A 23,992-nucleotide genomic window follows, 5' to 3' on the forward strand; every position below is an offset into this window, starting at 1 on the left:
TGCCATGTGGCATCTCAGGAGTATATCATAATTCACTTGCGGAGAGCTTGTTCAATCAATTCAGCCGCTGCCAAACATTGTTCATCTTGGAAACGAGGAGTAATCACTTGAATGGCGCACGGCGCACCATGAACTTCACTGGGATGATCTAGAAAATTGTAAGAAATTTGTCACTGGGGCGCTCTTGCAGTAAGTCTGGGTTCAAAACTCACAGTCTGGCTGTACATCATCTCCAGTCTTGAATTCCTCGTCATCCAACTCCTGTGAAGCTGCTCCATAAGGTATAATGCAAGCAGGGTACTAAATCGAGCTCGTCAGCTAACTGGCCTATTCCCCGTTTTATTACGCAAAGGATCGAAGAGAACACTGACGTCTAGTAAGTTCCACATCACCGTATAGGGTGGCCAGCCATAAGTATCATGAGCCACCGCGGTGTTCTGTGCGCCAGGAGCCAAAATCACATCGAGCTTCTTTGTGACCCACTCCCGCCGCCAGCTGTCGGCGTACTTCTCTCGAGCTTCATGTAGATCGTTGATTTTGTGATAAGGCTCTTTCTCTTGCTCTACTGGCAATGGGCCAGTGAACATAGGAGAGGACTGCTTGGCCACGGAAGTCACAGGTGGTTCTCCACTTGGCTCAATTAGATCTTCGTGTGGCGGATATGTAAAGTATTGGAAAGCCAATCGCGAAGCATATGCCACCGATAGATCGTCTTTGGTGTCGTTGTCGATTTGAATCACCCGGTGACCCGCTTGAGTCAACGCATCGACTGCGCGCTTCAATGCACGTCTCACTGGAGGGTGGAGGGGGAAATGACTGTCCTCAGACAGTACACCAATATTGAGACTCCCATTCTGAGTGCTGCCGAGCGTTATGCTCTTATTCCATGGCACCGCAAAAGCGCTTGCGTCGTATTTCCAAGCGGAACCGTCTCCAACAACGACATCCATGAACAGCTTTATGTCGGCAAGACTATGGCCAAGTGGACCCGCGCAGGCAATCGGTCCCGGCAAGCCCTCCATTGCGCCGCAAAATTGGCCTCCGTAGGGAACCCGATTTGCTGTGGGCTTAAACCCATATACTCCACAGCACAAGGATGGGATGCGAATGGAGCCGGCGATATCAGTTCCCACTCCAAGGATTGAGCCTCGAAAGGCGACCAGAGCGCCCTCACCACCGCTCGACCCACCCGCCGTGAGTGATGTGTTGTGTGGATTAAGAGTTCGGCCAAAGATATTGTTCTCCGAGTCCGCGGTCTGAATTTACTCTTATTGTTAGCAGATAAGGGGGCGAGATGACAGCGATGAAACGATTCATACCATCATAGTTTGGGGCACATTTGTCTTGACATAAAGCACGGCTCCCAGTTCCAGAAGCTGTGTCACGAGTGCTGACTCCGTCGTCGATGGGGGAGTATTTAAGCAGGACACGTATCCCACAGTCGATTGCAGACCCTTGACACAAAAGCAGTCTTTGATGCTGACAGGTAACCCGTGCAGAGGTCCCAGAGGTTTCCGCTCTCGCTGTAAGTATTCGTCGAGATAGCGTGCCCGGTCAAGGGCCGCGGGGAAGAAGGTCTCGGTCAAACATGATGTCTAATTGGCAGGGTGTACATGTCAGAATGTCATCTGGTCCAAAACATAAAATACTAGATTTGAAGCATGAACAGAAGCTCCTACCACTTGCTGTGCAATAGCTGCACGCTTCGAGAATGCTGTAGTTACTGAGAGTGATGTGACTTGGCCTGAAGCCAGCTTGGCGAGAAGCTCGGTCGCAGTGTAATTCTCTGTGACATCGAGTTCCTCTTCCGTCAAGAGACCGCTTCGACGCGGAAGATCATATTCCAAAAGATGCTGAGGCACTGCCTTCAAGGTGGCCTCGCTCAGTTTCCATTCGCGGGGCAGTTTATCCTGACATTCCTGGCGCTTTTGAGCCACAAAGTCTTGCCAGGTGGGTGAGAGTAGAGACGGCGACATTGTAAGTGCTTCTATATTGATGAATCCCCGCTGGTGCACTTTGAACAAGAATAGTTTTACGAGACAGATTTAAGACAAAGTGCTCCCGGCCGCGAATTTGTACTTGTAGTACTTTGGCTTCGGAAAGTCCGCATCGCCTCTTCGGGGAGAGGGATCGTTTCCCCTCATTCTCGGGATATCCAGGGCATATTATGGATACATTCACTCTCTCAAAGTACAACATACCATTGGACTAGTGACAAATAGTCCGTTGAGAGTGGTGATAATTTGTTGTCCCATTTTGATGCTTAGCGCAGGTGGATATGGAAAGACTGCGAGTGGAGACTGCGCTGCAGAGACGTTGCCCATGCACATGACGTGCCTGTGCGTCTGCCTTCTCAATTGGGACTAGCTTGATGGATGACCAGACCAACCACGCAACTGAGGATGGACTGACATCGTCGACATTCGGTTGTACTCCGATGAGAATGGCACATGGCCGGCATATCAATCGGCTCATCGATTGAATACATGTCATGCAGGCGTACTTTCGTAATTAATCGGCTCGTTAGAACTTAAAAATGTACAGGACGGCGTAATCTGGTGACAATCCTTTTTATGCAATGGAGGTGTCTCTTGAGCCAGTACACATATTCAGCAAACCCAACTCCAGCAACGTTGGATTTCCAGGAGGCCGGAGATCATTTTTCAAGATCAATTTTCTCCATGACAACCAGACACAAAGACATGTGCATAAAAAAAAGCCCAAGAAATACTGATCGTTGATTCCGCGGCATAAATCAAGCGGGCTATAGATTCTTTGTTTATTGAGGCGTGGCCTTCTTCACAATCCTATCGCCTGCGCGATATTGTCACGTCTTGTGTCTCAGCCAAGCCCATAAATGATCGTGGTGGCAGCCTCTTCAATATACAGCTGTAAAAGTTTAATCGTCCTGCATCCCGCCGCTAAAGATGTGCAGTAACACTTTCTGGCTCCCTCTCCGGGAAATTGGTTAAACGATAGGCATCAATCCAAATCTTTTCACCCTCACAAACCATCACACCAACACAGATCAGTCCATTCACCCAATTATACGGGCCAGGGCCCGCTTCGAGTCGAAGATGGGAGAAGAATTCCACATCATCTTGACTGACCACCACTTTGGGGGGCTGTGTCCAATCCTGTGCAACCGCCTTGGCATACTCGGTTCCTGGTCCTGGTCGATAAAGACCATGGGCACGAAAGTAGATATGATATCCATCTGATGTTCGTGCGGTATATCGCGCGTCAAGCTTCATCGACTAGATATTTGATTATGGTCAGTGCAGCTATCCCAGAGGGTGCCCATTGCGCTGTGCAGATGCTGTCCCAATCTCTGAATTTGCCTTGAATATTTGAATTCTCTCTTACATGCGTTCCATTGATAACCGTCAACCAGTCTGCGCCACCGAGCGGCAAGATGGTGGCTTCAATACCAGGTCCCTTGATGGTTCCGCGCTCCAGGTTCATGATTCTGCGAATGACGCCCGCATCATGAGCAGCACCAAGCTCAATTTCTTCCTTTGAAACGTCACACTCGAGTCTGTACATCCAGACTAGACTGGGTTGACGCATGAATGGGCCGCTGGGAAAGACCCCGTTGCCGGGGGATGGTTCGGTGGTCATGGTGAGGACTCTAACAAGACAAGAGAGGCGAGGACACTAATCGGCTACTCTGAACGCGTATGCACAGAGTTTAAGATCCTTCGTAGGGGAGTGAAGCTCTCTTATCAACATGGAAAGCTATAATAGGAGTAGTTGAAGTTAACGTATCGATATCGGCTCCGCACTGATGAGTTGTTTGAAGTACCTCAGCCTCGGTCTTCCCCGCAGTGGAGGAGATCCACTCGAGACCCTTTGAGGTAGGTTGACCCTCATATCAAGTTCCCAAGATCTGCAATATGCTTGTTTTCCCTTTGATATCCTACAGTTCCGGATAACGCCCAATTAGGCAGGTACAGGAGCATCACTCTTTACTAGAATCACGGCAGTTTCGGTGAATTCGGACTACCGAGTTGCGATGCAAGTGAGCTGGCCTTGAAGTTACGTAAATTCTCGATCACGCACAGCACTTCAATTCAGGCTCCCCTGGCTCCGTTTTCTCTGCAGATAGTTCACCGAGCAAGGGCAACTGGATGAGTGATGGGTGACCAAGAGATGAATAAGCCGAGGCGGAGGTATCTAACACCACCAAATCTCGAGAATGATGTCTTTACAACCCATTTTCAGAGCGATACGGCAGCTTGGATTGTGTCGGAGTTGGTTCTCGCTTTTTGAAATATCATTATTACGACATCACTACGGTGGATAAAAGAAATCATGCACGTTTTTCTCTTTCTGACATTTTCGCAACAGAAAGTATCTATTGATCAGAAAGGCTGCAACTGGAAGCTTGAAAGGGGCTGGAAATTCATAGGCTAAACAAAGACAAAAGGAAGAGGCTCGCAAATATCTCAGAGAGATAAAGGGTTACATGTCAATGGTACTCGCACAATCAAGCTCCTGTCTCGGCTCATATTATGACTGGTGGCCACCCATGCTTTCCCCGCACTCCTCTCCTTGTCTCTTCAGTGGCAGTGTAGAACGGTCTGCTGCTCCACAAGACGATAATAACGAGGGGCCATGGCTCGGCGAGACAGCTTCCCGTAGAAGATCATCGGAAAAATCAGCACAGAAATGGCCAAACAGAGAAATCCAGAAGCAATGAACATCTTCTGGAGACCCTGCGTCTGCATCCAGGGCGTGATCGCGAATGGTATCCCGATACTGGTAACGTTTCGTAGAAAAGCGATTCCCGTGAAGGCATCCCCCGTTATCTGTGTAGCTTGTGATTAGTAGACTATCCAGTCTCTTGGAAGAGAAAAGGGAATGCGCTTACCTCACGGTAACTGTCAATAACTAGGGTCAAGGCAGCATCGCCGATACTGCCCAATCCAAATGCGAAAAGAGCACCTCCCACGCTGGGAAATATCCAATGCATGCCCTGGTAGGGTTCCGAGTTAGCACCGGGTTCTCATGACGTGCTGTGTAGGCCGCGGTCTCTTCGACATGCAAATTCAGGGAGCAAAAGAGGAGATGACTTACCCGGTCTAAAGTAATACCAAACATGATCAGACCTCCAGCCATACAAACTGCCGGGAGATGTAAGATGTACAAGCGCATTTCGGGCTCATAGTAACCGCGGTTTTTGCGAGCGAATCGCAGAATCGACCAGTCGCCAATCAGCCCACCGTACAGCGACCCAATCAAGTTTCCCACAAATGGACCAAGGCTCATCAAGCCAACTTGCCCGGGCGTGAAGTTGTATGGAGGCAATGGGAAGACGAGTGCGATAACGTTGGCCACGACCGTGAGCCAGACCACACCCGAAGCGTATTGGATGCCGGTGAAAAGCACGGTGGGAAAGGTGAACAAAACATAGAAGGGTCGATAGACGTAGGGCCAGATGGGCTCTGATGTATAAGTCCAGAGGGCAAGACGTGTACGCCACGGCCTCGTCGGGATGTTCAGGTCCAGCTGATGATGAAGGTTGCTGGGTTCGACTGGGAGCGGTATCTTGGTAACCGACTCCACTGCGGCCAAGGGCTTGCCATCTGCGTTTGCAGAATCCACAGTCGTCTCAACGGCCTGAGTCACACTTTCTTGCCCGTTGAGCACTCGGACAAACTTAGTTTCTTCGTAGATGAAGAGAAACAAGATCAAGAAGAATGCGTTGAAGATGCCCAGAGTTTGGTACGACCATCGCCAATCCTGTCTGGTTGCCTGCAATCCCGCTCCTATCGGTGCCAAAAAGCTCTAAAAAGTAACATCCGCGTTAGTCACACTGCAAGGCAAGAATAAATTCATAGTAGACGTACGCCAATCATGACCATGGTCATGTAGAGACCATTCATACTCGCCCGGTGGTGTACGAAGTAGAGGTCGGAGATCTACGGGACTGTCAGTAGATGCCTCTTGGGGATGTATTTCGGGAATCGACATAGTCGTACCGTCATTTCCGCAATCGTTTCGTTCGTTGCTCCAGATAAGCCCAGGAGCAGGTTGACAGCATAGAGCTCAGCGAGCGTGTTCAACCGTGCTGCCCAGAAGGAGCTAGCCAACATAAGAGCGGTCGACAGAATGTACACAGGCCTTCGACCGAATTTCTTCGCCAGCGGAATGAAGATCACACAGCCCACACTGAGACCGACGTACAGAACAGACATGGCTTGATTGAGCTGCGTATAGGAGACGGAGAGATCCACGACCATCTGTTGCCAAAAGATCGCTTGCACAGAGACTCTAATCAAAGACTCTCGGTTAGTCGGTCATGATCATGGCTACAGGAGCTTTTTTTGCAGGAGGCCATGCATACTCTGTGAAGACCACGGCTGTCATTCCAAGCACAATCACAAAGTTGACACTCTTGCGTAGAGTACTCCAGTTCTGGTAGTCCATCATCGTCAGTCGAATGTCATCTTGATACGGCTGTGACGCTCACCAAGGGCTCATTGGGATCATTTGAGGGCACTGGGTTGAGCATAATAGCCCGTTGACCTATTTCCGATTCATCTTGCTCGGAAAGAACCCTGGTCAGCCAAAGCCCTTGCGTTGGAGGTCCCCTTCGACCAATCTTCCGCACCTCTGATCAACTGAAACGTGCCGGGGGGTAATCTTGCACTGCCATCTTCAAAGTCTGACGATATCTCTCGGTTCTGACGCGCGTCTTCCATCATTCATGTGTATGTTGATGGACAAAATCGGAGGCAGAGCTGGTGTCGATGGTGATTTCACGAGATATTTAATCCACTGTCGTGAGCGTCAGGTCATGTTCAGATTGGTATATATGACAAGTATCGATCCTGGTATCCCAGCACCATCTGAGGTTCAAACCTTGACCCGAAGCTACTTGGTACCCTCGAAGTTTGATAGGAAGACCTTTCCCATCGGCTCTGCAAAATGCGGGGGAAAAAATGGGTCCAATCCAGCACTTTGACCGCAGTCTTGGCTCTGCTTATCTTCTCGCGTCTCGACGCCACCACCCCTTTATTTTCTGGGATACGGAAGGGGTCCTCCTTCCACTTGGAGTTAGAAAACCTGTCATTAAAGCCCGCGTGGGCCTGCAGCGCTGCGGATCGTCCAAGGTCGATCCAGAGTTTCTTTCTCCCTCCCAATGTGGCAGGCAGACCCCTCGCAACAAAACTGTAGACCCAACCGTGAAAAGGCATAAGGTTGAACTTGGACAGTCCACTATCTCGGATCAACATGGACTTCGCCTACCACCATTTTCATCAGCATTCCTTCAATGCTGGGCATTTGATGCGATGGTCAACTTTGAAAGAGCGTCTCGTGCGTGCCGTACTTTCCAGGACTTGCAGGAACACCCAGTCACCATGTATCAGTCTTACAAAAGTAATTCGTTCCGCTCAAAAGGCTGTGCTGTGTCCGGTTATGCATCACCGTGGTCTTCCGGTAAGTTCCTCATGATCGCCGGCTGCCGGGAAGTGGCTAGCATGGTACTTCGAACGTCCGTGCGTGGCCTGGGTACTAATTGTGGACACAGCAGGCATCAATCTCGCGCTTTGACTCCGTGGAGTGCGACGGAGGAGAGCCTAAGTGATTCTTATTAGATCCAGCCCCCTCTAGATGACGTAGTCAAGTTATGGGATGCGCACCAGGTTGATTGCTCTCCAACTGAACTAAGCCCGTCCTGTCTATATCTCTGAGCCTGGCTTTCAAAATTTCCGTGGCTTCGCTTCGAAGGCCATGCTTTTTCTTCTCATTCCTAGACTTGACTCATCAAGATGTCCCTCTAGGCAATCCCTGGTCAAGGATCGGCCTGTAAGCTGACTGTTCAAGACGATGTCGCAGCCCTCACTCAGACAACCGTCTTTGCGAACACTCTTCGGTCGCGTTTTAGGATTTACCACCAAGTAGTGCCCGAACAAAATGTCTGCTGAGTATCTTGATTCGTGGTCTGACTGAACATTGATAGGCACAGGAATCCTGTCCTATGGTTGCGAAGAGTCGGGAATAGCCAAGAACGCGGGTGCGGATGGCTCGGCCGATCACTGGACTGACTTGCTGATGATCACGACAGGCACGTGGTGGCATCATTTTGGAAGTACTATGAAAGCATTGATACGACATGACTAAATCGGCGAGATGTGAAGCACCGAGATATTCCGAGACAAAATATCATGTTGGATGGACATACAACTTTCTTCTGCAACTCAGTCTGAACTGATCATCGACCTGAATGAATCAGAGCTCGAGCGTCAACTCATTGCAGGTGCGCGGGTCCTCTTTTTGTATTTGCAAATGGAGAAGATCTGAATCAGCGATGCTATTCTTTTGGAGAAAATGCCGTGGGATCATGCTCCTTGATACTATTTCGGGTGGCTTTCCATGTGGTCTCCCACAGTCTACGATCAACTATATCTGACAACAGCTGAACGGCAAGATATCCACCATACATGCTTCATATCCGATTCCAACACATTCAATTAACGATTGGCAACTTGTCGAGATGAAGTCCAATCCATATGTCAAGCGGCACGTCAAGGCAGAACTCTCGAGAAGAGATACTACCCGCCCGTCCCCTTGAGGTAGCAAACCTGAAAGACACGACTGCACGGAGTAAAAGTAATACCCATGAGCATTCACACGGGGGGTGATTACCTACTTATGACGACCCTTGTTTTCGAATGCCACACTCAGAATTGCTCTGGATGTTTCTTATAGAACCGTGGGCGTATGATCATACAAGGACGATAGCTGCCGAGAGTGTGAAATTGTCACTTATTTCTGCATTCATCTGTTCTTGCCACAATTTCCACAAAAGGTCCTCCCGGAATCGATCACTCCTTCCGTGCGTCACAAAAGACCTATCTCAACATTTCTTGCGCGAGCCCTCTCATGAATGTCGGGCTTCTCTTTGTTCTCCTGCCACATCTCTTCCAGTATCTCGAACAAGATCCCACCCTGGTGTAAGTCCAGCGAGCATTCGCGAATCACCTCTTGCCAGTGCGCATGGTCATGTAAAATTTGCACTTCTTGTCCGGCGATGATCAAAGGATACAAGGTAGAGTTTCTTATAAGAGGGTCTTCATCCGGACGCTCTGCACAGCCCAAGCGTAGAGCGTCCACATTGGCGAGGATTCGATTCACGAGCACTCTCGAGTCGAGTGGGCAGGGCATGCGGGGTTGCCACGCAGGAGGACTCTGTGGGTCGCTTGAGGCAATTCTGTTTCTTTCAATCTGCCGGATGTTCAGGATGGCCGCTAAGCGATACGCCTCCCAGAGATAACACTGCAAGAAGTTTCCAGGCTCTCCAGGCCAGTTCCAGAAGCTTTGTTCTGATGAGTCAATACCGGTTCCGGCCAGAAGGTCCATGAACGAGCGCGGCAATCCAGTGATCGGTTCAATGCCGTCCCTCGGTCTCAACGGCTGACAAAATCGCCGCCATATGCCGAGTGAGCTGGTCTGACGCCCCACTGTCATGCATTGTATGTCCATGGCACCAATGACTTCAAGAAGATGAGTGCGAAAGGGTGTGAATGTGACATCTCCAGGGAAATGAGCAAGATCATGGCCTTGGAGGATATTGTGCATTCCTTCTATATGGATCGACCAAGGCATGCCATGTATCAGCTAGGAGGAAAGAAAATAGGACTTTTCAGTTACCCGCAACTCACAGGGGGGGGGGGGGGTGGCTCGTTAGAATCTAAAGAGGGGACTACTTACTCCAATGCTGCACAACAGAAGACCCGCAGTGAAGGTCCCATCGGAGAGTATCGTGGATTGAGCGAGCTCCGCGCGGAATTCCCGTATTGACCGATCAAAATATTCGAAAAATTGCGTGGTGTGGACGCTGGTGAGGGAAAGTTGGAAAGTCAGGCAGATATTGTACAGAGCGTTGGATTCCTGGCATAGTCTGGGAAGTTCGCCTCGTAGGTGATTTTCCGACATAGTTGCCGACTGCAAAACATTGATGCCAGATGTCACGACTTCCAAAGCATGCATTGCATGCCTCATCATTAGTTTCAAGCGTGCGCATTTGCCAGGCGAGCCGTTTCCTTGATACTTACATTCATTGAATAAAAGATCATCTTTTTCCGAGCGGACAGACGCGGGCGAGTGATTCGAGTCTGGCGGGAAACGTCAGACTGATTTTCTCGAAGAATCATTCCGGGTCCCTTTTTCTCATCTTACCCAAGCACTCGATCATGTTAGGCTGCCTTGTATTCTCCGACGTCTGGCAAGAAGATGGAGTCTGACTCTGATTCTGAGCCTCCAGTCTTTTTCTTTCCCTACTCAAGTCTCTTCGTCTTCCCTTCGGCCTTGGCGGAACGCTCTCTTTCAATGGCTTATCGGCACCCGTAAATTGACCACGCGATGCAATGCCGCAGCCCCAGCGTAACCGAACCTCATATCCCTCGCATTCCATTCCGCGGTCTGTGCAATTTTGGCATGGGGGCCGGGTGTTATCACAGCGACGTCGCCGACGCTTACATGTCCAGCAGCCATGATAGCTACGGGTCGACATACTAAATGCAGTTGGCGCTGGCAATGAAATTTCAAGATCAAGCGGACGGGAGACGTGGAAGATGGCAAGAAGTATGCGGGGAAAGTGGAGCTGCTGTAAGGTTATCGTGTTCCCGACCGACCGATAGCCCGATGGCCTGATAACACCAGGGTCTAGCTCGGGCTTCAGACAACAGTTGAGGTAGACCTCCCACAGCCTAAGGAGTACGTGGATCCTATCCACTTTGCAGGTGCAAAGTACCCTTTATTTTCAGACATAAGGAATACATGAATTTTACCATCTTAGATCTAAATCTTGACCAGTCGCAAGAGAATCATCAGGATTAGGTAACAAAATACATCCAGGAATCACACTGAATTGAGATTCAATCATTGCGTCTTGTAGTTACTTACCGTCGTAGTTTGAACAATGAAGATTGGGAAATTAAAATTGGTTGATCGATATTACTGTTGAAGAAGGGTAGCGCTCAGGGCCTGGAGCCTAATTTCACTACGTAGGTAGGTCGAGTAAAAGGGAGGAAACCAAACTATACAAGAGCGCACGGTTGCAAGCAGGAACTATAGCAGGAACTATAGCAGGAACTATAGCAGGAACGGCGGTAGGAAGTAGGAAGATAAATTGGAAGATAAGCTGGGAGATAATTACGGTAAATCCTGTCTTGGCAGAGGAATGTTTAATTGCTTGAGGTCTCTAGAGTCGGGCTGGAAACTTTACCCCTTCAAGAACGCCCTTCCGGAAGACAAGACAAACACGCCGGCTGCGTACAAGGTACACTCAAGACATGTACTGTAGTCAGTCCCCTACACTATCTATTTTGTCAAGATATAAGTATCGTTAATAGGGACGAGAGATAGATACCAGACGTGGATTTCTCTTCAGTCACTGTAGATTATGGTAAGGTAGGTATTTTATGCAGTACATTCATCGAGCTCGTCCGAAAGGGGTCAGGTGGATACTATGGGTAGGGTCCATGTACTCCTGAGGCGAGGCTGCGGGAGGTCTGCCTCAACTGTGCTTCTGCATTCGGAGCCACGCCGCATACTTGCTCCTTTGAATCAAGATGTAGGGAGCTCAAATCCATCTGCGCTCTTCTAGATGACTTGATGGGTTGGTTTCGATATCTCCTTCCATCCGGTTTCAAATCTTGGCAACCGGGTCCACGACCGTACATGGCTCCTTCAACCGAACGCTGCCCGGGGGCCTTAGGTTGGACGGAGTTTCGCCGCGTGTCTTTTCTCTATATGACGAAAGGTAGGTTGACGGCCAGAAACGCACAATGCAGTGCGCATGTTAGTTGCTTAAGCATGATTTCATTCGATAGTTGACCGGTGTCCTATGTATGTACGGTGAAGTCCCCTTGGCTATCCTGCAAATAAATATAAGATGTAATGTACATAAATCAATCATAGCGTGAGCCCCATGATACAGAGGTAGAGTTGTCAGTGGAAAACCGGATCGCTTCGGTGGCGAGATGTTTTTAAGCCCGCCAATGAAGGCAAAACAGAGTTGGGGAGGGGGACGGGAATGCGCTTCAGAAGAGGAGGTCGTGAATCGAGGATATTGGCCCATATAATGACGTTTGGGGATGAACTCTCATAACAGAAAAAAAGGTGCAATGATTGGGGAAGAGAAGGCTCGATGAGAAGGCTTTAGGAGGCAAAAGAAAAGTGTTGAGAAAAATAATTAGGCCTCACGGTAACCCCAGTTGCGTCTCTGCTCGTTCACCCACCATTTCCCGACTTGCTCCGCGTCTTGGGCCCATTCGACCGCAGCGTCTCCATGCTTGGTCGAGACCTCTTTGACGAGATCGTGCATCGTCCAAGAATTAATGGGATGAAGCTCCCCGGGGTCCTTGTCCAAGTCGCTGAAGATATATTCAAAGTTCTCCTTCAGGGGCAGAATCAGACGCCACGGCGTACCGGCAGCAGTGATTGCAACCATGGACCCACCGGCGTTGACAATTCCAAAATTCCAATTATAGTGGGTACGACCACCAGGCTTGGAATGTGTCTTGCGAGCGATACGGCTATTGAGTCCGCGAGGCGCTTGTGAACCCGCGTCTGAATTTTCCTTGATGAAAGGAATGAATGGGCGAATGAGGGATTGACCTTGATAATCCGACAGCAAGGCCTTGGCCATCTCCGAATCGCGGGCATTGAGAGATTTCGATTGAATGAGGAGGTCAAGGATGGTGGGAATAATGGAGATTGAGGTGGCGTTCGCATCGATATTGAGGTAAGGCATGTGCGGGTGTCGGAAGACGATCGGAACTCGGTAGTTACTGATGTGGCCATTTTCGTAGGTACCCGTCATCTCTTTGTGGTCCTCTGCAAAGGCCTGGCCATGATCACCAACAATGACCACCAGGGTTGAATTGGCGATGCCGGTCTCTTCAAGGAGAGTCATAATCTCGCCCAACCACCCATCCACGAAGCGAACGGTGTTCAAGTAATTGTTCATGGGACCGTGGTTCATGCTTCCCCGAGAGCCCATGTAATCGTCATTTTTGAAATTATTAGGCGTGTTCCAAGGGTGATGCGTTGTGCTCGTGATGTGGGACAGGAACATGCGGGTGTTGTTGTTGGCAGCTTCTTCAAAAAGGTCCCGGATGTAAGGCTTGAGTTCGGTTTCAGCAAATCCAAAGTAGTTGATCTCGTCACCCTTGGCCCGATACTTTGATGTACTTGAAGTCAAAGTATTCTTCACTACCTTGTGTTTGAAGCCCATGTTCTGGTTGAGGACGTCTTGGCGGTCGTACCCGTCGGTAATGGACTGCATGAACACCGACTTCCAGGGATGTCTGAGAGCCTCCGGTTCAGGTTCATCTCGCTTCGACTTTTGAGAGTGTGCGGCTTCGGTTTGACGTCTATTGAAGAGCTCGAATAATTGGGGCAGACAAGGCTGGTAGATGTCCAGCTCGGTCTCTTCCAGCAGATCCACGGGTAGTGGGTGGACACCACAGTGACTGCCAAGAATGCTCTTGAACGTTAAAGAGCTCCCGGTCAGCGCACCACGAATGTTCAACCCTCCCATACCTTCAGGGGTCGGATCCTGCCAATTGGCACCGCTCAAATCAACCCGCTCGCCTTTGCTATCAGTAGCGTATTCACCCGTCAACATCTGCGAAACTGGTGTCATTGCGACCAACTTGTCGATGGCCTGTTCACGCTGCTCCTTCGGGTGGGAGTCCAGCAAAGCATCAAACATCGGGGTGCCCTGCTGCATAGGGAAGACCTCCTTTCGCCCACTTTCGAGAGTCAACAACACGACGTGTTCGATTTCAACACCATGTTGGTCGAACGCAGTCTTGAGTGGAGAATAGATCTCCTTGCCAAGATTCGAGATCTTCAGAGGATCTTCCTTGGGATTGTAGAAACCAGGCTTAGGATCGTTGCAGCCATACCAGGAAGGATTCTCTTTCACTGCGCGCTCATCGGGAGAGTACTCGTAACGGCTGAATCCGGATGGCGGGTTCTGTGGCAACCATGACGGGCGCGACCAGCCATTTGCCATCAAGCCAGATTTGACACTCGTCCAAAGGGGGAATCGCATCGAAGGTTGTCGACAACCGGTTGTGGTGACGGACTTTTTGCTAAACGCATCCAGTAAGGTCAAAGGCAAGGCGCCGGAGAGATGGTCGTAAGGGACTGGTGGGCGAGTCAACTCCAGGAAGAGTAGCGACGAACTGAGAGACACGGCGATCGCGATACGGCAAACCGTTTTGAACTCCACCTTCGTCAGCCACGATGTGCTGAGGCAAGATTTGTCGGGAACGCCGAGAAGGGTGTACCGCGATCGAATACCGCCCGTGAAGAGTCCTCGGATCGCCTGCAATCCGAGCCCAGTCCAGTGATAGAGCTTCGCGTTGACCAGCCATGCGATCAGGCCGATCATCGTGGCGGCCGCAGAAACAGTTGAGATGCCACTCAATAAAATCTTCATCGCCGCAGGATCGCTGAGAAAACTATTTGATGCGGCCCAGTCGACTTCGGCGCCCGTCTGCATAAAGAAGCCCCATTGCATGGAAGACGCTCCCCAGACTGTCACCCTATTATTTTTTTCCAGAGAGATTAGTAAGTCTGGCAACCTATACAATGTCTCATGCGGCGAGGGACTTTTGCCATTTGTCATCCAGACTATGCAGCAGGTATGGGAGTCACGTACGAGAGGAGTCCTCCAAGGATTGTTGTGATCCATTGTACCTTCGTCTCCGGACTTGGCGTGTAGAGCAACCCGCGTGCAAAAGCGATCACGAGCAAATCCGAGATGACCAGCGTCGGAGAGTAAAGCACAAACGAGAGCAACGGAAGCGAATGAAAATGTAACGCGATATGCAGAGTCTTGGACGCGAGGCCACCGACGACCAGCGCTGCGAATAAGAAGGGGATCGCTGGCGGGAGATAGGCGAAGAGCTTCATGATGCGATCAGATCATGATATTCGGCGTAACCAAGAGTGCAGAGAAGAGAATCTTTTATTTTTCCTTCTTAGCGATGGTGATGATCTGAAGGATGCCGTGGAATGATGGGTCAAAGAAGGATCGGAATGAAAGGGACTCGAAGTACCCTCGGAATGTGTCGAGGATGTTGGAGGTGCAAGTGGAAACTGCAAAAGAGCGTGCGGAGAACGAACGGCGTTTGACGAAAGGAGGACAAAGGTAGAGAATTGACAGATGGATGTGGGCCAAGCTTGAGTGGGAGGCCAATACTATGACAGCAGATGCGAACAAGGCAAAAGGGTGAAAGAATCGTGGCCGAGGGGGATGAGAAGTTGAATGTAAGTGACTGGGAAGGAAGATGAAAAAGGGATCTAATTGTTACAGTGCTGAGGGCGCTGTGCTCTGGTGCAGGAGCCTACAGCTTCCCGGATCAATTGTATTACATGCTGCCATTTTCAGCCACAGCGGTGGGACCCACTCGAGAATTGGGGCACCTCAGTGGCAGCCAGCCGAGACAAGGCGGAACACCACGTTACAGGGTCTTTTACAGGAAGCAGTAACACGAACGATCGCACGGTCCGAACCTGGGAAATTCAGTGCCTGGGTCATCTTGTCTTCCCAAATGTAACCATAGGCATGGTGTGTCGATCCAAGCAATGTCGGACCATGGGTCGCCAGAGGTTAGTTCCTATCAGTTCGAGTAACCCGATACCTCAGTCGTCTTTTCATGCAAAGCCCACAAAAATGTCTTCACGATCATGGCGTATTGTACAGTATGATTCTTCGTCCGACGCCCAGATCAAGACCGTTTTCAAAATGGCAGTTGGATTTCCCTGAAAATGCGCCGTAAACCAGCCCCGTCCCTCCTTCGTTGCGCTAAAAAAAGCCCCCCATCGGAGATGTGGGCTCCAATAGGAATTGAGTCACGCGACAAAGCTTGTCGCTCACGGAGGCCCATTTTCAGGGCTGCCGTCTGGTCCCTTCATGTGTACCTTACAAGTGTACCAGAACAATCCGGCGATGTCTCCTTAACGTTGCAACTTTTGCATCTCTGGCGTGCATATGCACCATACGATGATATTGCTTGACCTCGAGCAAGCGGTGACTTATGCCACACTCCATTACGCACAAATATTACGCGGTACGGCAAGTCCGACTCGAGGGGTTACTGTGGGACTTACCAACGACGTATGTACTACGTAGCCTTTAATGGAGTACTCCTCATTAATGTAGTAATAATGTACTGTACAGTGTACACTTGCACGGGATATGTGTAGTTTTCACATTTGTGGGCATTTTCATAGGTTCCATGATGTGGACTCTGTCGGTCGCCCCAGGTCCGGGGAGGCCATAGTATAATGCTCTCGCGCTGGATCCTGCTGAATAGCGACACCATTGCATCGGGCAACTTGTCTGGAGCAACCCTTTCATCCAGTCTTTCACGAAGATGACTTTGAATCTCGGTAGAATGCCGACGATCGAGACTACTGTTCCTTTCACATCAAAGGCTTCCCTGAGCGATACAAACGGGGATCACAATGAATCCATGGCCTGTTTGACTTCGTACAGTAGATCTCATGGGCTGAGCTGACCGCAAGAGAGTCATGTGTCAAGGCAATAGTCGGCTGAAAAAACAAGGCTGGCAGGTGCCAGAAGATCTGAGTCAGGACGCCTAATTCTGGTATGACTAATGATCTCACCAACCTTACCTTCCTAGGGTAGTAGCAGTGACGCCGGAGGGTCGGAGTCAGGTTTGCCGCCGGCTCTTGAGAAACAAGAAATACATCGTAATTGGAGATGGTCGACCTGGCCGGGATGCGACTGGCTCGCTGCCCTCCGTCCATGCAGTTTCTGCTGTGGGGGTGACACTTCGCTGTATGGCCATTTACAATTTCGCAACGTGTCATTCGAACTCTAATCAAATCAGAATGCAGGCGGGAGATTATTTGTCTCAGCCGCGATGCACTGCCATGTTGAGCTTATTCGACTGTGAAAATGAAAAATACAGTACATAGGATGATAGATCCCTCTCATGCGTGGACCTTTCACTTTTGATGTGCCCTTTTGTTCCAACGAGTCGACCGCTGCGGGACTTGGCTCTTTGAAGCTTCCACAGCCGTGGTCGTGTGAGGATCGACAGACTCCACCATACGTCTGGTCCAGCGAGGATTCCCGGAGGATAATATTCAAAGAGCATTGCGATGGCAATACAGCAAAAACGGGAATTTCAATTTGACCAGTCGAGCCTGATCTATCAAAGTTTAATCTGCGTAGATCCAACGATTCAGTCGAGGCCTCTCGCGGCGATGAGGGAAGATGTGCTGCGTTACTAGATGCAGTTCCTCTTTCAGTCCGTTCCGTCCACGCTGGAAGCTAAAGGACTCCAATGACGGGACCAGAGAAAGCCTGTGCTCTGGTGGTCTACCGCTGAGAAGTAAGACCTGGTCCATACGTCAGAGCGAGTGAAGTCCTGAAGCAGCGTTGACGACGAACCTGTCAGATGGGTCATCTCCCATAGGGTCCCAGATTGTGCGGTCTTAGCTGCAGGACCTACTCTGTACTAGGGTAGTCGAACCCTGCGTTGTGTGGTTGACGTAGGATTCAGGGTGAATGGGAAGCATCCATAGGCTGTATGGATGGAATAATAATATTCCGGACCGAGTCGGGGTTGAGGGGCGTGTCATGATACTTGAAAGAGATTAGCGCAGCGCTACGTTGGGTCAAGACCGGTCCACCGATGGAAGGTCAAAGCGCAGGGTCTAGGGGCTCCCCCCTTCGTCCCGAGGCATTTTTTGATTCGGCCGTGGCTGCGCTAATTTTTGCCCGAACTTGGAGCATAGCCTCCTTCAAGAAGGCTCTTGTAGGTACTGTAGGCACTGAGCCAGTAGGCACAAGTTGTCAGATTCTCTATCGCAGTCTGAGCACTGGGATTGTACCGTAAAGTGTGACCTGTAAATTCGATCCATTGTATTCTGTATCCAGACCCCGTGTAGTTGATCTTGCCCTTCCCCTGAGGTTCTGCAGGCATGTCGGATCAACCGATCAGGTGGCTTGGCACCTGAGGCTTGGTTGAGTTTGTGTAGCTAGATATTCAATGATAATAATGGTCGGATGCTCTCTTTCCAGATCGAGAAAAGGGGAACCCTTCGACATTGAAACTTGCACTATATTTCATCATATATCATTTGTGGTTTTCTCCCTTCATGCCCGCCTGCATCCCCAAGCAGTCCTCCGCCGGTGAATTCATTCTGCCTCCCTTGACGGATGCATGTTCAATCAAACCAGACAGAACTTCGTGATTTGACGGACTTGTCATGGAACAGCTAGCATATTGGAGGACATGGTGATTTAAAGTTGACACAGCACGACAGACCACGAATGTCCAGACTTCAACGAACATCGGTTGGTCCTCGCGAAATTCACATTTCCATCCTATTTGTGCCAAATGGGAGAATAATACTATATGCCAAATTCTGAATCCTGAATGCATGACACCCCTGGAACCATGTGTGGAGTGATGGTCTCAGGAGTTAAGCCATGGCCCGCGGACAAGGTGAGTGAGATGGTTCGCGTTGTGCTATTTTTAGAATACAATCACGTGGGAGCGTCTACATGATCTGACCGAGCAGAACCGAAGTGTTGTCAGGGAAGCTTTCAAGTACCTTTGCATCCACTCTAGTATCCAGCTCTTTACCAACTACCTAGCTATCAACGGTAATCATTGTTGCTGGGTAAATCGAAAAAATAAAGAAGGATATATGAATGAGATTGAGCGGATGTGACATCTTCTTGCGACCAACACACCTTTCTCTGGGCTCAAGAGTAGAACTTGCGTCGAGTTCGAGTCTTTCGTGGAGGAGCTTGTCTTCTTGATTTCGTATGTGTACTCTTTTCGACGCTTCTGGTCTTGAGAGACACCTCAGTAACTGATCATTGTTGACATGAAGATTCAATTTCACTCATCTCCGCGCTGCTGGGCAATATATAGCTTGACATAGATTCCGAAGTCAGGGTTCACTGCGAGGTGTGAATGGGACCATCCATGATTCTGATTTTCGTATGCTGGGCTATGCTTGAATGATAGCCGCAAGATTGCTGTGGCCGAGTTTGCCTTTGACGATGCTAGATGCTTGGGAAAGCTAAAGGTAAGATGCATCATGCAGTTCCTTAGTTTCCTTCGTTGACGGAGAGGCTCCACACACTAGATGAAGAATGGAGGCAATCCACTTTGAATCTTAGTACAAAAGTACCCCACTCATGCAACCGGGCCTAATGTTATGGTAAATCGACCCTATCGACTCGAAAGCCAGACTTGAGCATAAGAACCGGGGATAGACTTTCTCGACGGGCCAAATGTTCAGGCGATTGGGTTTGGTTGTGGGGGTACCTACTAACACATCTTTACACGAATTGTGTCAGTTGATTTTATATCGCGTTGAACAGGAATAAGCACGCTAGTTTGAGAACATATTTATTAAGCAAAAATCGCAGAAAGGCGTGGGCCAAAAAAAGAGTGCCCCAAGCGTAAAATCGGGTGACTTCGCTTGAAATGAACGGATAGGCCGGTGGGCATGACAGGCTGCAATAACGAATTCAAGTTCAAGCCCCGCTGCATAAGCGACATTTGGAATCTGACCTGGCCACAGAGGTCATAGCGTGGGCCCGAGTGATCAAGGGAATAGAACTTTATTCTCCGTATTTTCTGTGTCAGATCTAGAGGACTAACGAGTATAGGAATGAAATAGAGTCTTGTAGGTCATCACGTAGAGTCTATTTGCAATGTAGTACTATACAGAATGCTGTGCATATGGTATCATCGAATATTACAAGGTCATCAAAGTTCACTGGCGGACAAGAACACCACGGTATCGCATCTTACCGTCACGGAGGGTCTGCATCGCCTTCTCGACACCCTCAACATCCAGGGGGAAGGTCATGGTGGTCGGGGTGATCTTCTTCTCGGCACAGAAATTGACCAAGGAGCGCAGGCTGCGGCGAGAAGCAACGAGAGAGCCCTGGACACGGACACCCTTGAGGTTCATGTGGAGAAGAGGGACAGGCGAGGGAGCCAGGTCGACGGTCAAGGGGTAGATTGATCCGTGGACATCCATCAAGGGAATGAGACTAGATGTTATCCATTAGTTCAACATTCAAAATCATTGAGGAAATGGGGGGGGGGGGGGGGTTAACACTCACGATTGGTAGTCAACGCTGGCACTGCCGCAAAGGAGCAGGTGGTTCACAGGCTTGAAGTCCTTCATCTGCTCACCAGCCTTGAAAACGTGGTACTCGGAGGCACCGAACTTGAAAGCCTCTTCGCGCTTAGCTTCAGAGCTGGACAGGACGACCACGCGGCAGCCCATGGCAGCGGCCAGCTTGATGGCCAAGTGACCGAGACCGCCAATACCCATGACACCAACGCGATCCGTAGGGCGAACACCGTACTCGGTCAAGCAGGTCCAGACTGTGGCGCCAGCGCACATCAGAGGAGCTGCATCAGCGGAGTCGTAGTTGTCGGGGATGGGGACCACACAGCCAGCATCCCAGACAACACCCTCACCGAAGGAACCAAGATCGTGGTCGTGAGTACCGTACTCCTTCTTGTTCTCACAGTACTGGTCCCAGCCTGTATGGACCATAAATCGTCAGCTATCACGTTCCTCATGTCAATTGCTGGGATATCCCAGAATCACATACCGCTCAGGCACTTCTCGCAGGTTCCGCACACATAGTGAGTATATCCGAATCCAACACGAGCACCAACCTTGACGTTGGTGACGTCACGGCCGATCTGGCGCACAACACCGACACCCTCGTGTCCAAGGACCTGACCAGAGTGCAGGAAGTGCTCGTCTGTGCCGCAAAGACCGGAATGGGTGGTCTCGATGTAGACCTCGTTGGGGCCCAGAGTGCGGGTGGTCTTGTCGGCAACGATCTTGCCCTCCTTGGAGCCGCGGAAAACTTCGAATGTGACGCTCATGGTGATGCAAATGGGGTATCAACTGCTGGATAGAACGAAGATCGTGGAGAGAAAATATTAAAGAATGGTAGTTATTGAGATCAAGATCTGTACCCTGGACAGAACTGCGTCCCTTTTAAATGATTTCTAGAAGAAATCTGCTGGTTCCTTTCGATCCTTTCCCCCCAATTTTTCATCATCTCGAGGGCCGATGTGTGGTTCTAGTGGAGCGCAAAGGTGGATGCACCGTAACGTCGTGTGGCCGTTACGTAGTTCTCTCTCCGGTGGGTCCGTCCCTCTTCAACGGTATAGGAGATTAAGGTTGCCGCAAAAACGTTTCAAGCGAGGCAAAACGCCCGGCTGGATGCTCGTTCTTGGGTTTGCAAGCCTATCGATCGTCTTCCTTGGAGCCATCCGATCAAGCCCCGTTGCAATATCCGGGCCGCCACTGGCAGACTTTCCCAGATTGAGTCTGTCACCGACGGCAGGCCGGCAAGTTTTGGCTCGGGAAACCCGCCGAAAGGGATTGCGCACGCCGACGGTTGAACTCCGATCGGCCGCCCAGTTGCTCCGGAATTCAGGAGACTCGGCGACTTTCGATTCTGTTACTATTTTTGTTCTCACAGATACAGAGTAAAACATTCTGATTCCATCTCAAGACCCTTATTCAAAGACTGTGGGCACTTGGGAGGGGAGATGCCTCCCGCCTTTACCCTCGGAAGAAAAAAATAAGCTGCACCCTTTAAATTGAAATCTCGATCCGGAGATCGCTCAGGCTAGTTACGAGTGGCGCCAAGAGAATAGACTCCGTTCCCACGAAACGTGGTGATGACGGTGGCGGCTGAAGAGGATGAACTGCCTCAGGTGTCGAGCTTGAAAAAAAAAAACTTTGAACTCCTGCGGCGGTACCTACCAAATGGAAAGGCGGTGGAATAGTCACGTTCGTTTGGCATGGGCGTGGATTTTGTGATTAAAGTTTTTCAGAATTGACAGAACTATAGCGGCTGGACTGCACGCCTATCTAGGACTGATGATTTGTAATTATTCATCAAACTGGCTTTAGTTCCATTGACAGACCTACGGGCATAGCTTCCAGAACGTTGCATGGCCGGATAAACCAGCCTTACAAAATATATTACTTGTTGGCGTGGTATGACAGTGGAGGTCCAAGGATATATGCGTTCGGAGGGTAATGGCTTACTGCTTCCAAGTGCTTAGTGATCCATCTCGGATGCATCGGAAGAAAACTCTTGATTATGCATCGCTTTTCACCTGCCCATAGGTATTGATGTACATATCTCTTGTCAACGACCGACTCTGCCAATGTCCTGACTCAGCTTGCCCATGACTCGTGGGTGCTAGCCTGACAACCTTCAGGGAATGGCACATGGGCGGGGCCGGATTGAGGACCAGACTATACTGTAAATTCCTTCGAGTTCCACCGAACGCTGCGGGCTGTCACTTCATATTTGCGAAAACATTATTTTATCATTGGATCATTGGCCGGCCTGTGGGGATTAGGACCATGCCAAGTGCATCAATAACGTAGTCCTGGGAGCTTTCTGTGTGTGTGTGTCTAGCATGCCGACCTAGTAGACAGGGAAGATCTGACAGAAGGTTCCGAGGAAAAAAATGTACTGATGTACCTAAAGTTTCTCCATGAGACTTCAGGGCCGCTTTGGTGGCGCTTCCATCGGCGGATAACCCAGTTCCATGGACTACCCACCAGCAATGACAATCCTCGGCATGCCTGTCACAAGAACCCTCGCCAACCAGAAATTACAAAAAGAAGGTATCGTGAGCTGTCCATCGCTTTCCATTGCCGGCGACTCGACACTCGAAGCAATCTCATAGTCAGATTGTCATGTTGCAGTCTCCTTCAATCTTGATTCAAAAGCTGAGCGCGGCACCCCATAGGGATGAAGTTATCTGAACGGATGAGCCCGCTCAAAATCGACAAGTACGATCAAACAGGACGATCTGGATCAAGAGACAAATGCTGCAGAAAACTGACGGCAGGGTCGCCTTGTAAACCAAGTCTTTTGCAATGAGGTGAATTGATCATGATATGGGTTTCGTTTACGACGAATATTGTACACTGATGCGCAATTAATAAATGGGCCTGCAAGGAGAAAGACCAGAAACGATAGCGGCGCCAGAACGCCGCTCTCAATGAAACGAGATGACGCTCTCTTGTTGGAAGGTAGAATATGGAACTCCCCAGCAGATCTCTCAGACAGAGACCCTGGACACAAGTCCATCCTTTCCGAGTCGGTCCATGACTCCCTCTTTCATTCGTAGTAACCTTTCAATATCCCGCTTAGGCATTTTCTGCTGATCGCGCATCATCAGCGCTTGCGAGAGCGTGTATGCATCCAAGTATTGTCGACCGGCTTGACTGCCATGCGCCAGTGTCTCGAACTCCTTTTGCGCCTCTTCTGCAATCCGTTGACGAGCTGTCAATGCCAGGAGGGCCGGATTGGAAGCGGACGGAAAGATAGTCTGCATCGAGCCATGATTGACAGTACTGGAATTGGACAAGGTCGGAGACGGTGTGACGGGACCGATACTACGGAGAGAGGCGGCAAAGTCAGGATCTCGGCCATCAAGGTCAATAGCTGTGGAATCCAAAGATCAGTAAGGTGCTTGTAAAATCGACAGCGCATTGCTGGGTTGCCGAGATCATACCACTTGACTTGTAACTCGAAGGTGGCTCTTCAGAGTGGTACTTTGGTCCTTGTGATCCGAAGCCTGGAGCTGGATTCCTTGACGGCGCAGGTGCAGGTGCAGGCGCAGATGTAGGATGTGATGGTGCTTGCGATGCCTTGGGAGCGGCCGGTGGTGCTCTCGGCGGTACAGGTACCTGTTTGGGGTATTGCCGACGCGCAGCTGCGCCGGCCGCAGACTTTGCTGGCTTTGATGCAGCGGAACCCATGCTGGCTTTTCGATCTCGCTGGAAAGGTTCTGTAGAGGGAGTGCAGGTCTCGTAATTTTGCGGTGGAGATTCGGGAGAAACGCGGAGGTCCGCCTTGGCATCCGCGGTTGCGATGCGGCCGATTTGGTGACGTCAAAAT

The 23,992-nt window shown here is 50.1% G+C and overlaps 10 protein-coding genes across 10 annotated transcripts; 1 reads left to right on the top strand and 9 right to left on the bottom strand.

Annotated features, from left to right (window-relative positions):
• Positions 1-32: 32 nt before the first annotated feature.
• Positions 33-1,976, bottom strand: POX_b02383 (uncharacterized protein; the record flags this gene model as incomplete). Its single annotated transcript, XM_050111297.1, has 5 exons — positions 33-148; positions 213-300; positions 372-1,256; positions 1,320-1,595; positions 1,680-1,976. The coding sequence occupies 5 exons, from the start codon at positions 1,974-1,976 to the stop codon at positions 33-35; spliced, it is 1,662 nt and encodes a 553-aa protein (XP_049971643.1).
• Positions 1,977-2,921: 945 nt separating this feature from the next.
• Positions 2,922-3,621, bottom strand: POX_b02384 (uncharacterized protein; the record flags this gene model as incomplete). The annotated part of the gene is made up of 2 exons (XM_050111298.1): positions 2,922-3,257; positions 3,367-3,621. 2 exons carry the CDS (start codon positions 3,619-3,621, stop codon positions 2,922-2,924), a joined length of 591 nt encoding a protein of 196 aa, XP_049971644.1.
• Positions 3,622-4,562: 941 nt separating this feature from the next.
• POX_b02385 (uncharacterized protein) lies at positions 4,563-6,517 on the bottom strand (the record flags this gene model as incomplete). Its single annotated transcript, XM_050111299.1, has 7 exons — positions 4,563-4,811; positions 4,874-4,978; positions 5,080-5,790; positions 5,853-5,924; positions 5,985-6,276; positions 6,350-6,420; positions 6,476-6,517. The coding sequence occupies 7 exons, from the start codon at positions 6,515-6,517 to the stop codon at positions 4,563-4,565; spliced, it is 1,542 nt and encodes a 513-aa protein (XP_049971645.1).
• Positions 6,518-6,947: 430 nt separating this feature from the next.
• POX_b02386 (uncharacterized protein) lies at positions 6,948-8,130 on the top strand (the record flags this gene model as incomplete). The annotated part of the gene is made up of 2 exons (XM_050111300.1): positions 6,948-7,446; positions 7,970-8,130. The coding sequence occupies 2 exons, from the start codon at positions 6,948-6,950 to the stop codon at positions 8,128-8,130; spliced, it is 660 nt and encodes a 219-aa protein (XP_049971646.1).
• Positions 8,131-8,850: 720 nt separating this feature from the next.
• Positions 8,851-10,894, bottom strand: POX_b02387 (uncharacterized protein; the record flags this gene model as incomplete). Its single annotated transcript, XM_050111301.1, has 6 exons — positions 8,851-9,627; positions 9,721-9,983; positions 10,065-10,124; positions 10,189-10,431; positions 10,525-10,736; positions 10,800-10,894. The coding sequence occupies 6 exons, from the start codon at positions 10,892-10,894 to the stop codon at positions 8,851-8,853; spliced, it is 1,650 nt and encodes a 549-aa protein (XP_049971647.1).
• A 1,311-nt stretch (positions 10,895-12,205) lies between these two features.
• Positions 12,206-14,940, bottom strand: POX_b02388 (uncharacterized protein; the record flags this gene model as incomplete). Its single annotated transcript, XM_050111302.1, has 2 exons — positions 12,206-14,570; positions 14,687-14,940. The coding sequence occupies 2 exons, from the start codon at positions 14,938-14,940 to the stop codon at positions 12,206-12,208; spliced, it is 2,619 nt and encodes an 872-aa protein (XP_049971648.1).
• A 1,012-nt stretch (positions 14,941-15,952) lies between these two features.
• POX_b02389 (uncharacterized protein) lies at positions 15,953-16,081 on the bottom strand (the record flags this gene model as incomplete). The annotated part of the gene is made up of 1 exon (XM_050111303.1): positions 15,953-16,081. The coding sequence occupies one exon, from the start codon at positions 16,079-16,081 to the stop codon at positions 15,953-15,955; it is 129 nt and encodes a 42-aa protein (XP_049971649.1).
• Positions 16,082-17,771: 1,690 nt separating this feature from the next.
• POX_b02390 (uncharacterized protein) lies at positions 17,772-17,987 on the bottom strand (the record flags this gene model as incomplete). Its single annotated transcript, XM_050111304.1, has 1 exon — positions 17,772-17,987. One exon carries the CDS (start codon positions 17,985-17,987, stop codon positions 17,772-17,774), a length of 216 nt encoding a protein of 71 aa, XP_049971650.1.
• A 1,813-nt stretch (positions 17,988-19,800) lies between these two features.
• Positions 19,801-20,939, bottom strand: POX_b02391 (uncharacterized protein; the record flags this gene model as incomplete). Its single annotated transcript, XM_050111305.1, has 3 exons — positions 19,801-20,083; positions 20,156-20,585; positions 20,657-20,939. The coding sequence occupies 3 exons, from the start codon at positions 20,937-20,939 to the stop codon at positions 19,801-19,803; spliced, it is 996 nt and encodes a 331-aa protein (XP_049971651.1).
• Positions 20,940-23,150: 2,211 nt separating this feature from the next.
• On the bottom strand, positions 23,151-23,853 carry POX_b02392 (uncharacterized protein; the record flags this gene model as incomplete). The annotated part of the gene is made up of 2 exons (XM_050111306.1): positions 23,151-23,536; positions 23,607-23,853. 2 exons carry the CDS (start codon positions 23,851-23,853, stop codon positions 23,151-23,153), a joined length of 633 nt encoding a protein of 210 aa, XP_049971652.1.
• Positions 23,854-23,992: the final 139 nt, after the last annotated feature.

Source organism: Penicillium oxalicum, chromosome II (genome assembly GCF_001723175.1).
Source record: "Penicillium oxalicum strain HP7-1 chromosome II, whole genome shotgun sequence".
Taxonomy (NCBI): Eukaryota; Fungi; Ascomycota; class Eurotiomycetes; order Eurotiales; family Aspergillaceae; genus Penicillium; species Penicillium oxalicum.